The sequence below is a fragment of the Macaca nemestrina genome, chromosome 1 (genome assembly GCF_043159975.1).
Source record: "Macaca nemestrina isolate mMacNem1 chromosome 1, mMacNem.hap1, whole genome shotgun sequence".
Classification (NCBI taxonomy): Eukaryota; Metazoa; Chordata; class Mammalia; order Primates; family Cercopithecidae; genus Macaca; species Macaca nemestrina.
Genome location: NC_092125.1, coordinates 115,175,326 through 115,190,673, shown reverse-complemented (window position 1 = coordinate 115,190,673; position 15,348 = coordinate 115,175,326). Strand labels below are relative to the sequence as shown.

At 38.7% G+C, this 15,348-nt stretch overlaps 2 protein-coding genes across 7 annotated transcripts in view; one reads left to right on the top strand and one right to left on the bottom strand.

The window, feature by feature from the left end:
• LOC105479091 (ganglioside induced differentiation associated protein 2) overlaps nucleotides 1–7,564 on the bottom strand; it is a 69,903-nt gene extending 62,339 nt beyond the window's left edge. For 2 of the 5 annotated variants that reach the window (XM_011736894.3, XM_024792042.2), the window contains exon 1: nucleotides 7,425–7,564. The gene's annotated coding sequence lies outside the window, so the exon portion shown is untranslated. Of the gene's footprint in view, nucleotides 1–6,714; nucleotides 6,983–7,031; nucleotides 7,122–7,207; nucleotides 7,282–7,424 lie in introns of those variants that run through there. The other 3 variants (XM_011736898.3, XM_011736895.3, XM_011736897.3) reach the window with 3 other exon arrangements.
• A 68-nt stretch (nucleotides 7,565–7,632) lies between these two features.
• The window catches only part of LOC105479092 (WD repeat domain 3), a 30,699-nt gene continuing 22,983 nt past the window's right edge, over nucleotides 7,633–15,348 (top strand). Inside the window, exons 1-4 of one of the 2 annotated variants that reach the window (XM_011736900.3) lie at nucleotides 7,633–7,759; nucleotides 11,593–11,795; nucleotides 12,786–12,995; nucleotides 15,089–15,207. In XM_011736900.3, coding sequence (XP_011735202.1) covers nucleotides 11,625–11,795; nucleotides 12,786–12,995; nucleotides 15,089–15,207 — 500 coding nt within the window. In that variant the 5' untranslated portion in view covers nucleotides 7,633–7,759; nucleotides 11,593–11,624. Of the gene's footprint in view, nucleotides 7,760–7,799; nucleotides 7,902–11,592; nucleotides 11,796–12,785; nucleotides 12,996–15,088; nucleotides 15,208–15,348 lie in introns of those variants that run through there. The other variant, XM_011736901.2, reaches the window with a different exon arrangement.

The following is a 15,348-nucleotide window of genomic DNA, read 5'->3' as shown; positions in this document are numbered from 1 at the left end:
GTTGACAATTTATAGGATATGGTGTGTGAGACAGTGATATGGTAGGTGGCTGGTTGTACTGAAATACCAACATTAGAAGAGGAGGGTGTTGGAAGACACACAGTGTCAAGTACTAGAGAGAAGTAATGGGAAATTATTTGTTGCTGGAGAAAAGGAGAATCAATTTGCCTATGAGTCAAACATCTATTTCAGTAAAATGGTATATTCATTCATCGAATAAATCTTTGTACTGCGCCATTGCACTCCAGCCTGGGCAACGAGAGCAAAACTCCGTCTAAAAAAAAAAAAAATTTGCAAGCATCTACCATGTGTTAGATACTATTCTAGGCACTGGGTACACACTGGTGAATAAGAGCAAGTCCCTGCCCTTCGGGAGCATATAATTCCATGGAGAAGACAGAAGATGATACATGATAAAGAAACAAGCAGGGATCTAACAGAATGACTAGAGGAAGTAAGTACTATGAGAGAACAGGTAACATCTCAGTAGAAAGATACAATGAAAGAGCAAGCCACATGAAGCTCTGGGAGATGTTTCAGGCAAAGGAAATGGCAAGTGCAAAGGACAAACAGGCAGGAAGATCTTGGTATACTACAGGAGGAGCAAGGAGGTCAGTTTAGGAAAAGCAGAATAAGCTAGGTAATGAGTAGTAGGTGATGAGGTTGGTAAGAGAGGGAAAGGCCAGAGGATACAGTTTGTAAACTATGGTAAGAAGTTTAGATCTTATTCTAAATATGAGGGGATGCTATTAGAGGATCTTGATCATGGTAATGATTAAATATAAATATTTGAAAAGACTACTGTAGCTACAATGAAACTGAGAAGGGGCAAGAGTAGGTGCAGAGATCAATAGAAAATGACTGCAATAATTTAGGTGAGATGGTAGTGATGAGAAATGTTAGACTTGGAATGTATTTTGAAAGTGGTGTCAACAAGACTTACTTAAGAATATAGACAGTAGGGAGAAAGAGCAGAACCAAAGATAACTTCTGGATTACTTGCTTACACAATTGAGTAAATGTTATGCTATTTACAGAGAAGAGAAAAATTGGAGTAGGTCGTAGGGTAGAGTGATAACCAATGGATGTTCTTTTTCTTATGTCTTTTTGGGTGCGCTAAGTTTGAGACGCTCATTCTATGACCAAGTGTTTATGTCAAACATGCAAATTGGTTATATGAGGCTAGAGCTCACAGAAGATGGGGCTAAAAATATAAATTTGGAATTCTCAGCATATGGATGGTATTTAAAGCTATGGGAACTGGACGAGCCTAGAGAGTAAATGCAAATAGAGAAAACAGATCCAAGGACTGAGTCCTACAACAAAACTTAGAGGTGGGAAAGAGGACAAGTTAGAAAGTGAGATAGAGAAGGAATGCTAAGAAAGGAAGGTAAACCAGGGAAGTGTGATAGCCTAAAAGCCAAGTGAAGAAAACATTTCAAGCAATACTTGAGACGTATCAGTTAAATGCTACTGAGAGGTTGAGTAACAGGACTAAGAACTGATTAACAGGTTTGGTAAGTTGGAGGCTGTTGGTAACATGAAATAAATAAGGGCAGATAGATGATCAGGGAAAGAAAGTCAGCATGTGAACTTCTTTCTCCCCAAATAAATGTGCAGTTTAATGAGCTATTATGAAGGAAACACCCCTGGAACCACCACCAAAGTCAGGAGATAGAACTGTGCAGGCACCCAAAAGTACCTGCATGTGATCTGTCATGATCTCAACCCCTTCCTGTCCCCCAAAGTAACTACTATCAGAACTTTTAATCACTTTCTTATATACTCATATGGCCTTTTCACCTAACTGTGCATCCCTAGAAACCATAGTTTAATATTAGCCATTTAAAACATTTTAGTGTATATCTTAAATCTCTTTTAATCTACAAGTCCCCCATCCAACATTTCCTTTTCTGTAAAATTTATATCCTGAAACTGTAGTGTTCCACAGTCTAGATTTTGTTGCTTGCATATTCATGTATGGTTCAATAAGTTTCTCTGTTATTTGAAAACTTCTTGTTAGTAGTCAGTTCTGGCAAGATTATATGAGATGGTGTGTCTTTCATCAGGAGGCACGTAATTTCAGATTCTCTCTTCTTTTCTCTTAGTTCTTTCTCTTTCTTAACTTTTAGGTTCAGAGGTACATGTGCAGGTTAGTTATGTAGGTAAACTGCACGTCACAGGGGTTTGGTGTACAGATTATTACATCTCCCCAGTAATAAGCATAGTACCTGATGGGTAGTTTTTTGATCCTCTCCCTCCTTCCACCTTTCACCCTCAGGTAGGTCCCAGTGTCTGTTGTTCCCTTCTTTGTGTCCATGTGTTCTCACTGTGTAGCTCCCACTTATAAGTGGGACCATGCAGTAGGTGGTTTTCTGTTCCTGCCTTAGTTTGCTTAGGATAATGGCCTCCAGCTCCATCTATGTTACTGCAAAGGACATGATCTCATGAAGTTTTTTGAGTTTTTCAGTATGGTTTTCATGTTTGTTGTTAAATAAAACAAGCATGCCCTTCCACAATACATTCCGTGATGTTTCCTGCTGAGATACATGGGATGCTAATTGGAACAAAACATGGATCCAGTGAATATGCTAATGCCTAAATCAACGCTGTGGAACAGGAAATATAATCATTTATATAATAATTTCAGAAAGGCCTTGTAGGTTACACAGTGATAAATTTGTATGAGAAGACTATTCTTATTGATACTAAATACGAAATTACTTTGAAATAAAGAAATTAATTTTACCTAAAAGTCGGTGTTTATTCCATCAAACTGGCCTTTCCACAAGTTTTGTTATCTGTTCATAAGCATTCAGACTTGCAATAGACAAGCTGAACAGAGGACAAATGAAGACTATACTCATCAATCACGGTTAAATTGCCTCATGCTCAATGGAATGACACTTAGCAAAAGTTCATAATTTCAAAAAATTATCTGCAGATTTTTTATGACAATGACTAATATTGAAAGTTCTTAACTATAATCTAAAAACAAATCCATTAAACACAAACAGTTTTCAGTTTGTAAACTTGAAGGCCAACTTTCAGGACAAAATTGCTTTTCTAAGATAACTTTTCTTTCTGACTCTAAGTAATACATGTTTACAGAACATTTGAAAAATATCAAATTGGTCGAACGTGGTGGCTCACACCTGTAATCCCAGCACTTTGGGAGGCTGAGGCAGGGAGATCACTTGAGCCCAGGAGTTCAAGACCAGCTCGGGCAACACAGTGAGACCCCATTTCTACAAGAATACAAAAAATTAGCCAGGTGTGGTGGCATGCTTCTGTAGTCCAAGCTACTCAGGTGGCTGAGGTAGAAGGATTGCTTGAGCCCAAGAGGTGGAGGTTGCAGTGAGCCAAGATTGTGCCACCACACTCCAGCATGGGTGACAGAGCAAAACCCTATCTCAAAAAAGAAAAGAAACGAAAAGAAGGAAAAGAAAAGAAACCAAAATTAAGGGGGAGGAAAAAATTCCTCAACTTTTGATGCAGTTACTACATTTTTCTGTGATAGGTAAAATCATACTGATACAATTTTGAATCCAGCTTCTTTAGTATTTTAAGGTAAATATTTCCATGTGCAATTACACAGTGAGGCAGAGACAGTATGTTTCAATGTGAGAGTTTGGACTCTGTTATCACAGGGTCTGAGTTTGGATCATCCAATAGTTGTGTTATCCTTGACTCTAAACCAGATTTTTTATTTCTAAAATAAGAGTAAGTCTCCTAAGATTATTGTGAGCATTAAATGAGATAATTGGTGTCAAAACTGCATAGGAGAACAATTACCTTAACTTCCCTCCAATTCAAAATCATTCACTGTTTCCAACTTCCAAGTGATGATTTGAGGGTATATTCCACACTTTTAAGCCTGCTAAATCACCTTAATTTAAGCAATTTCCTTCATTTGACCATTTCTCCTCTTAAGTGAGTGTTACAACACAAATTCTCCTTTTACAATTACATATTACTTTTTCCTTCCTCTCAATCCTTCTGTTCTCAAAAAGGTTTTCCTCCTTTATTTCTTCTACTTCATTTCTTCTTCAGAATATTAAACTCCTCTTTTTTTTCCACTTGACTTTTTAAGAGTAATTTGTTTTGTAGCTCTGTTTTCTCTTCATACATTTGCTCAATCTACTGCAGTTTTGCTTCCGCTCTATAGCTATGCTAAAACTGCTTTATCAAGGTCAACAATAACTTCCCAAATGTCAAATCCAAGAACTAATCCAATTTTATCCACATTTATTACTGATCATTTCCTCCTCAAAACTCTATTACCGTCTTTGACAGTACACCCTGGTGGTTCTCCTATATCCCTGATCAGACCTGGTCAGTAGGGTTTGTTGGATCCTTTTCCCAGCTTTTAAGTAATTGTGACTCACAAGATTTGGATGTTAAATAAGTAAAAGTAATGCTCATAGCTCTTATTTTAGGACAAAATTTAATGGCATTTTATGAAGTGTCACAGTATTTAGCAAAGGTTGAATTCTTTTTCAACTCCATCTCTAAACAAACATTGATGTTTCTCACCAAAAAGAGGTTTGAATCTCTCCCTCCCCTAAACACACATACACCTTAGTAATACATACAGTAAATGGAGCCACAAACCCAAGCTAGGCAGGAAAACCTGATCCCTAAGAGAACAGTGGTTTTTAACATTCTCAAGGTCACAGGCCCCTTTGAGAATCACATGAAAGATACAGATCCTTTCACTCCCCAAAATGTTTGTGTATGAGCTCATACAAGCAGATTTGTAAATAAATTTGAATTACAATCTCAGTGATAGAATGCAAACAGATTGCTCAAGTGATGAAGGGAGGAGAAGGCTTCTATACCCAGTAATCTATAGTCACAGCCAGAATTTTTGATAACATTAAAGGAGAGCAAGACTGTCCACTGAAAATCAGTTGATCAGCTCTGTACTTTGAATAAATTCATAAACAAACACTAAGCCCTAGTTTAAAAAAACAAAAAAGGTTCTTGAAGCAAGACATTAATTTCCAAGAATCAAAAAGCCTACATGGGACAAACAGAAGATTCCATAATGAATCAGATCTATTTCCATAGCCATATGCTTTTCAGTACTTTAGTGAAGAGGACCTAAAGACAAAGATAACCCACTATGTATCCTTTATAATTCAAACGGTACAGAGTAAACAGCTCTCATTACACTGCAACTTCTGTTTTTTTTTTTTCTTTCTCAAATCCTGTCATCTTTTAGTTTAAGAAGTCCTTTAAATACTGCTTAATATGAATAACTGGACTGGCTAGAGAGATCAGATTTTATTGTTCAAAACTGGGAAAAATTGGGCATAATACCTTGGATCACCATCTCAAAAAAACCTTTTTGTCTGGATAAAAAGAAAATGATATCATTTAAGAATGAAAAATGGTAACTTTTGACCTGTTTACCTGTCTTTCAAAATGCTTACATTGATCAGACCAGCCTGGACAACAACAGTACAAAGACAGCTGGTACATGCACTTGACGGCCATTAATTCCCAGGTTTACCATTCTTTATGACTTTGTATTTCAATATTTAACAGTTCAGAGTACACTAAGATTTGTGTGCATACCATACTTAAGAATCATTCTATGCCACCATCCAACACCATACTTAAGAATCATTTTATGCCATCAGTGAGAATCACAGTTTTTTAAAAAGATTCTCAGATTGGAAGACTAACTGAAGTAGTCAAGTATGTCAACAATAAACACAGTATAACAAGAACATTCCTAAGCTTGTCAATGGCTTGGGTCAAATTTAACATAATCACTCAAAAGCACCCAAAGAACATATCCTCACAGTGAATTAGTAGTACCCCTTCATATTAAATGAACTGCACTATGTTTTAATTGTAAGTATTGATATATTGAGCATTTTGAAACTTAAATAAGGAGGTAGAGTTATATCCTTGAAACACTGTATAGGGAATTTTATAAGATGCATTATCTTACCACTCACAGTTGCTCTGATACCAACTCTTATTAAAATCATTTTTTTTCCATCTGTGGTTGTCCCATCCCATAATATTTAATAATATTAATATAATTTTTAAAGAAAAGGTAAAATCATGACTCCTTCAAATATAAAACCAAACCCGTGTTCAAGATTTTATTTAACTCAAAAGGGAACCAGGCAGAAGATAAAGAAAATCCCAGAATTAGACACCTTAGAGCAGGAATATTGAAATAAACATGCAAAAGGAGGCAAAACTTCCACTGAACCTCTCAGAGAGCGAATTCGCATGTCTTGACAAAAATTATCTAGCATTGATGTCAGTTACCTAGTTTACATAACTGAAAAATGGCTTTTTTAGAATTAGCTAATCCAAGGGGTAAGATAGACTCGAAACTATGCAGTTTTCCATTGAAGCACACGCTTTCCCCCATAATAATATAATGCACAGCACCTGTCAGGGATATTAACCATACACACCCACTCAAACGCTCCCTTTCCCACCCAACTTATTAAAATAATAGTTTGTGGCCACAATTTCTTCCCTTGTCATTCATCCAATACACGGCAATCTTGTTTCAAAACTCCTATGCTGCTACAGCTGTCCACAGTCTCATCACACGCATTCTTTGCTATTGCAATTTTCTTGAATACGAAAGATTAGCTGAACATGCCTTAAGCTCAAGAAACTCTGAACAAAATCAGATTATGTAGACAAAGGTCTAATTTCTAGGCTGGCTTTAGATACCTTGTTCAAGAAGCGCTGGTAGGATCTTCTTTTGTACCGCTATGTTAGCTTTAATTTTGCACAGCTCTAGACATCAGAACTCATTTCTAAACACTTCTATGCAGCTCAAGAATAAAGTAGTAGAAATGCAAGAGAGAACAGCTAATTCCCACTTGGTGACAGAGCACTTAAATCTCAGGGAGCAAACAAGGAGGAGTCAGCCTTGGTCACTTCCCCCTCAAGCGGCCAGAGAGCGGAAACACAAAGCCAGGCCAGTGTCACTCCAGGGATTGCGGGGACCTAGACAACGCACCATCCTGGGCTCAGCGTCTACCTACCCCTCACCCGAGGTGCTCTCGGTTCGTGGAATGTCCAGTCCACAGGAGCGGCAACATGGACTTGTCTTTGGGGCTACAACCAGCAAGGGCTCCCGCCGGCCCTATACACTTGCACCCTAGGGCGCGCGCCTTCTTGGCTAGGGCACCACTGTCCCTAGTGCCCGCCGACTGCCTACCCCTTCACTCCTCGTCAACACGGCGTCCCCGACAACGCCTCGGGCGAGAACCTAACCAACAGGCGAGGAAGTGGTGCCAGCCTCATTCTTCCAGAGAAGTGACAGAACTAAAACCTCAGCCTGCAATCCCGACCAGGGCCGGGTCCCGTGCGCCTCGGGCCGCGCCCCCGGCCCTCTCCGCCCCGCCTTCCCTCCCGGTCTCCGCCCCGCCTCTCACAGCACTCCGGCGGTCCCATCCGGGCGGCGGGCGGGACGGATCAGGCTCCCGGTAGAAGGCGGCCGAGCGACATCTCCGACGACCCTCAGCAGGAGCGCACCGAGTAGGGCGAGTCAAAGTCCCAGGAGGCTGGAGTGACCAGCTGCAAATGCTCTCGGCTGCGAAACACCGGCTTCCGCTCCCGGCCAGAGCTCGCCAATCAGCGCCCGGCTCTCTCCGTCATTTCCTCCTGGAAGGCAAAGGGAACCTCTGGAGAAAGAGGCTTCCGGAACGTTCCCGGAAGGGGCAGGTCTTGTGGGCGGGCCCAGTCGGCTGGGAGCCTCGTGGAGGCTGAGGTGAGTCCTGGAGGTTCACGTTTGGAGCTGAGAGCCTTCTGTGCGGCTCCGATTTTGCAGATTCTGTCTGAGGCGTTCGTGATGTCAGCAGCAGCCGAGGCGGGCGTATTTAGGGCCTGTTGTTAGGGCTGGGGGAACTCAGGTAACTACGGGCGTCCCCACAGCAGTACTTGGAAGCCCCTCAGCTACTCGGCGAGGTTGCGTGTGCTGAGCAGAGCTGCCTGACCGTGCGTATGAACGGGCTTGCCTGAGGATGATCTGACCGTGTGTTCGATGTGTGGAACCCTCCGTCACCCTTTCCTGACCGAAGACTAGTTTAGGAATGTGTGGCAGGTCTGTTACCACGGTCCAGGCCCTCAGTGCATCGTGAAAACATCGTTTTGGGGGCTGTGGATTAGGAAGCGGAGATGATGGGGTCTCGGAAGAAGATTTGGTCATGAACTGTCCGAAAGGAGGCGAAAGCTGTGCACGTGGAACAAAGTGAACAGTGCAAGTTGTTTGGGAGGTAGTTTAAATATCGAGGGTATGAAAAAAGGCTGCGAGAATTGTGTTTACTCGAAAAGAAGTGGGCCTCAGAGGATAACATTGATTAAAATAAGTAGAGGAGAAAATGCATTTATTCTGAGTAAAACGAATACTATGAATAATACAAGGTCGCAGGACGAGGAAGGAAACTAGCCAGCCCGACAGGAACGTTTATTCGAGAAATACGGAGGTTAGACAGGATGAGTTTTTGAAAACTGGCAAACGATTCAGCCTTTTCAAGGCTTTAGGATGGGAAAGCTCATTTGAAAAGATTAGTCGGTAGTATTATGACTTTTAAATGAAAAGAGTGAAAAACATGGAGGCGGAGGTGCTAGGTGGAAAGTCAGTGCAGTAACCCAGTGATAAAGAGCTGGAACTGAAAGTGCTGGAGGGAAAGGCATCCTGTTTCAGACTAACAGTCAGGTGGAGTTGACTACAGAGAAAGAGGCAAATAGAAGCAGTTTAGCATAGTGGTTAAAAGCAGAAATTTTGGAGTTAGACTGGCTGGATTGGGATCTGACTTTGGCACTTAGCTGCTGAATGACTTTGGGTTAGCAGTTTACCATCTCTGGGTCTGAGTTCCTTGTCTGTAAAATAGAGATAGGAAGAGTGACTTCCCTTGTAGTGTTATTGTGGAGAATTTGTTTATTTATTTTTAGAGATAGAGTCTCACTGTCACCCAGGCTGGAGTGCAGTGGCGTGATCATAGCTCACTGCAACCTCGAACTTATGGACTCAAGTGATCTTTCTGCCTCAGCCTCCCGAGTGCATCACCATGCATGGTTAATTTTTAAAAAAACGTTTTGTAGAGATAGGGTCTTGCTGTGTTGCCCATGTTGGTCTGAAACTCTTGACTTCCAGGCCTTGGCCTCCTAAAGTGCTGGGATTACAGGCATGAGCCACCACACCAGGTCCTTATGGATAATTTTTTTTTTTTTTTTTTTTTTTGAGACGGAGTCTCGCTCTGTCGCCCAGGCTGGAGTACAGTGGCGTAATCTCAGCTCACTGCAAGCTCCGCCTCCTGGATTCACGCCATTCTCCTGCCTCAGCCTCCCGAGTAGCTGGGACTACAGGCGCCTGCCACCTCGCCCGGCTAGTTTTTTGTATTTTTTTTTAATAGAGACGGGGTTTCACCGTGATAGCCAGGATGGTCTCCATCTCCTGACCTCGTGATCCGCCCGTCTCGGCCTCCCAAAGTGCTGGGATTACAGGCTTGAGGATAATTTTTTTATACTTACATTTACAATGTGCTAGAGGCTTTTCTAAGTGCTTTGCATATGTTAACTAATTTCATTAATTGCTTAATTGCTGTATGTAATTAAACAGTTGCATATGTTTACAAAGTTATATACATTTAATGTTATCAGTTACTATAGCATAAGCACTCGCTAAATCTTGGCTGCTATAATAATATTTTTTATTAATGATTCAAAGGTTATTAAATGGTTTTGAGCCTGAGTAACTGGGAAAATTGTGTCTTAGTGTCTGAAAAAAAGAGAGGGATACCAGAAGTAAGGTAGGTTTGGTTATAGACATGTTAAATGTGAAACTCTAAGATATTCAAGTGGAGATGTTCAGTAAATATTGGAAACTCTATAATTAGTATTCATGTAGGTGGGCAGGACTGGAAATAGACATATGGGAGTCTGTGGACCTAGGCATGCTATATGAATTCTCCAAGGAAGATACTATAGAAGGAGGTGGTAGATGTACAAAGACAGGCAAACATAAGGAACAACTACAGAGTCTGGAGGAATAAGAGGAATTGCGAAGGAATTAATCAAATGGCCTAGGCTAAAAGCATTATTATCCTGTTAACATTATCTTTCCTTGATTTTAAATTGGCTTTATGTTGGTTCCTGTGAGAGAAACAATGAGGCCAGTAAGTGATTATTAACAGAAAATATTATCAGAGAGTTGAGATTGAATTTTTTTTTGTTGAAGTAGACTAAAACAGCATTTGATAATTAGAAAGACCCTGTAGAGTTAAATCAACCAAACAAAGAAACAAAAAACAATAGCAAAAAGAAACAGCTCCTCATAAAAGACTGTAACTTCTTTATTTTTGTGTGTTTTAAGTTGCATGGGTGTTTTTTGGGGATATTTTTTACTCTTCCATGTAAAGAACAGATGGGACTGATCTGTTATCTCCTTCATTCACCTCTTGTCCCTTTTATACATAACCAGTGGATTATGGATTTTCAGTGAATTTAATAAAAGTGCAGAAATTATGGCATCTTTCCAAAAATAGTGTGCCAAGTTGCTCACCCATTTTCTATGCCAAGGGTAAGTGACTGCTCTGATTTTGAAATGAAGGACAGACTTTCATGGACTAATAGTTCTCAAAGTGTGGTCCAAGAACTGCAACAGCAGCATCACTTGGAAACTTGTTAGAAATGAAAAATTCTAGGCCCTACCCCAGACTTATGAAATCAGAAACAGGTGCTGGGAGAAGAGATGAGATGGTGTTTTCTAGCAGTGTTTTCATAAGCCCTCCAGATAATTTGGATGTATACTAGAGTTAGAGAACCACTGTACAAGAAGGTTAAGTAATATGAGGTTAGGGATTTTGTCTTATTAATAGTGTATATCCAGTGTCTAGAACGGTGCCTGTCTAATTGGTAGGTTTTCAATAAATAGTCACTGAAAAATATGTTCAGTCTCAGACTACCAATCTCTATGTAAAAGCTTTGATGCTGGTTGAATGGGCAGAAGTAAATTAGTTTAGCTGCATTGAGCCTATAATGTCAGATATGCATGAGTTGGGGATGACAATATGACTAATCTGGAACTTGAGGAAGAGGGATTATATTGAGTCAACAGGAATAAAAAATGAAGATGTCTAGGTATTTTAGGTCAATGAATTATTCAGAGTAAATAAAGATTAAGAAGTCACAAGTTACATGCTTTTAATGACATGATAAACAGTTGGTGTTGTTTGGGCGCAGTGGCTCACACCTGTAATCCCAGCACTTCGAGGCGGGCGGATCAATTGAGGTCAGGCGTTCGAGACCAGCCTGGTCAACGTGGTGAAACCCCATCTCTACTAAAAAAAAAAAAATACAAAAATTAGCCGGGTGTGGTGGCACATGCCTGTAGTCCCAGCTACTCGGGAGGCTGAGACAGGGGAATCGCTTGAACCTAGGAGGCAGAGTCTGCTGTGAGCCCAGATCCCGCCACTGCACTCCACCCTGGGCGACAGAGTGAGACTCTGTCTCAAAAATGAAAAACAAAAAACAGTTGGTGTTTACTAACCTAGTAGAACCAAGGCACCCAAGGAGCTGAGTTTTCTTTGTTTCTGTGCACAGATTGCCTCACCTGTGGTATCAGACATCATAACATGGGGCTCACCAAGCAGTACCTACGCTATGTTGCTAGTGCCGTCTTTGGCGTCATTGGCAGCCAAAAAGGTAATATTGTCTTTGTGACACTTCGTGGTGAGAAAGGACGCTATGTGGCAGTACCAGCTTGTGAACACGTTTTCATCTGGGACTTAAGGAAAGGAGAGAAGGTGAGCCCAAAATGACCAGTTTGATATTGATTTATTGGTACTTGAGGATGGAGAGGTAGTAGGAGTGGGGGAGCTCTGATTTATTTATCATGAGTTTTTTTGGTGTGTGTGTGCCCTTAGAAGAGAAGAGAAATCTTTTTCCTTCAGGTCTAGCTAGCCAAGCATCAAGTTCCTTTGTGTTCTTCTCCACTAAATTCTGAAAACCACAAAGAAATAGGAACTTATTTCTTAGATGTCTATTTGTTGGAATATTTACAGGTCATTATTTGTAGTAATTATTTATTCCTAATGTATTTTTTCTCTACCAATTCTATTTTTCAAGTTCGACTTATGCTTATAGCTGGTTGTAAAATATTAGGCATGTAAAAGGATGGTAACTCTATGTTGGCAGAATGTTTTTCTAATGTGGATAAGGCCCGAGTGTTGTTAAACTAGACTTCAATACTTTGTGTGACTGAATTCCCTAAGCCTACCACTTTTGCCAAACCAAATATAGGCATTTTGATATTGTCCACTCATTTTGTGATTCCCAAGAGATTACTACTTTGATTCTTGTTGCCACCCAGAGTCCTTTGTGGTGAAAACCACTGTAGTACTCGATTGCCATGCAGATTGTTTTCTTATAAAATGGGTCTCAGTTAAAGGAATTTGCAACTCTTTATTGAAAATCACGTAGTGTTGTTCTAGGATCAAGACTTACATTAAAGGGATTAAATTTATTTTATTGCCTAGGGAGTTTTTATATGTATTACACCAATGTAGGGCTTTGGAGAAAATAATTAAGCTTTTTCTTAAATATTTAATTGCCTAGTACAAATACTAATTTCTATATTAAAAAACTTGAAATGGATTGTAGAGTTTCATTTTTATTCATAAGAGTAATTTGGAATTATTGGTGCTCTTAATTTTACTGTGCCTGAGTATTCCTATGCTATTCCCTTGATTTCATGCTTAACTCTTTTACATTGTTTTTAATTTTTATAATTTCAGATTCTTATCCTTCAGGGGCTTAAACAGGAAGTTACTTGCTTGTGCCCCTCCCCAGATGGGCTACACTTAGCTGTTGGGTATGAGGATGGGTCGATCCGAATCTTCAGTCTCCTGAGTGGGGAAGGAAATGTGACCTTCAATGGTCACAAAGCAGCTATCACTACCTTGAAGTATGATCAGCTAGGAGGCAGACTGGCATCTGGGTCCAAGGTGAGCCTTTGAATCAACCCAGACTTTGGTATATTAAAGGAATGTAAGGCTTACGCCGAAGCAAGTTGTTGACAAAAATTGTCAGGTAAAACAATGGGCTGCCAATATACAAAGTAGTATAATGGTAGAAATAGAGTGAGGAGGATGGGTGTGAATTGGGAAGTTCATTTTGTTTCCTTTTGTTCATTTTATCATATTCTCTGATAAAAGCCTATTAAGTATAGGAATAAGATGAAGATAGCCATGATAACTCTTATTGTGAAAGTGCTACCCAAAACAGTAAAATAAGGAAATAAAACAAAGACTGGAAAAGAAGAGACAAAATAATAATTGTTTGCCATTTTCTGTAAAGTCAGTAGGGTTTCCTATATCTCAAAAGTCATGAGTTAGAAAATATAAAAGATTCCATTCACAACAGATTAAGTAACAGACATAAAAATACCATGAAACTTTACTGAAGAATGGAATAGGAGACTTTTGTAGAGATATAATCCATGTTCTTGAGTGGGAAGACAAGGCATTGAAAAGATGGTAGTGTTTTCTAATTGATTTATATAGCTAAAGCTATGTTTAGACATATGTTTATATATAGATATAGATATATTTAAATAGATATTGTAAAGGTTTTAGTTGTTACTTAGAACTTGACCTAATATGGAAAAGCAAAGGAATTGGAAACACCAACATTTGGGAAGAAAAGAATAATAAAACAGGAGTTTCAGATATTAAAATGTCGTATAAACCCAAATTTAAGAAGTATCATATTGATACTTCAATGCAAGTATCAATGCAAAATAGATTTTTGCAACCAAATGGAAATCTCAGAAACACATCCACGTTTACATTCCTAATTAGTATATTTTAAAGATGACATTTTTAGTAAGTAGAAAAATGATGGATTACTTATAAAACAGTCCTTAGACAACTGGCTATTTGGGGGAAAATTTTAAATTAAAGCTTTACCTTGTGCTATATACCAAAATAAAACAAAGATTAAAGATTTAACTATAAAAAAATAGCATTTTAAAGTAAACTAGAAAATATATAAGTAAATATCTGATGGCAAGGTAGAAAAGGACTTTAAATGTATTAGCAAAGAAATAAAAAGGAAACTGTTGGTAGATTGGAATACTTGAAACATTTGTACATTAAAAACAAGTCAGAGGAAACTGAAAAAGTTAAAATATTTAATATTTTCACTATAAAAAGAAAGAATTAGTATCATTCATCTATTAATAACTTACAAACAGTCAAGTAAGAGATGACACCCAAAGAATGATAGACAAACACATGAATTGGCAATTCAAACGAGATACTAATGGCCAGTAATCATCATAAAGCATGTAAAATATTTTTCATTTGTATTCATAAATGTAAATTAAAATAAATACTAAGACTGAACATTTTTTACTTATGAGTTTGGTAGTAGTTTCTGAGAAAACTAATAATAGAGTTAAGTGAATGGGAAACAGGGCTTGTCATACATATCCCTGCTGGTTCTATAGATTTACCCAACCTGGAGATCATTTTGATGGTATCAATCTAAAACTTTAAAAATAAACATATCATACAACCCAAGAACTTTTCATTTTAGTTTTTTCTAATCAGATATACATACAAAAATTTGTGTATAAGAATGTTCACTTCTGCATATTTATAACAGCAGAAAGTTGGAAACTACCTAAATGTCTAAAATAGAAACGTTTTAAAATAAGTTGTGCTATCGTTTTAGAATTTATTATTATGTGAGCATTAAAAATGTGAACACTCTAGAATAACATGGAAGAAATGGAAATAATATTTAATGAATAAAGAAAAGGTTGTAAAATGATAGGAATGGCATGATCTCAGATTTCTAATAGGAAAATAACCTGGATTATACATAAAAACTAGAGCAATAACAATATCTGGGGATTATTTCTGGATGGTGGGAATAAGGCTGGTGTTTATTCCACTGTACTTTCCCCATGCTTTCCAAATTTTCTGCAAGGACTATGTGTTGCCTTTGTAATAATTAAGTCTCATTGTTTGTCAAGTTAGGCTATATGTGTTAAAGAAAATTATTTTTCATCTGTATTATTTGATCCCTTTAGGACACAGATGTTATTGTATGGGATGTGATCAATGAAAGTGGTCTCTACCGTCTAAAGGGGCACAAGGACGCCATCACACAAGCCTTGTTTCTACGAGAAAAGAACCTGCTAGTTACTAGGTAAAAAAATAATGGTTTAATTTCCAGTTCTTTTTTAGGAAGAGAGAATTTGCTTTCTTCCTTACTCATTTCTCTCATGAGCAGTGTGCTTATGCTTATGCATTAGTGTTCTCTCCTGTTCTCCTGCTTTCCTTTTTTCCA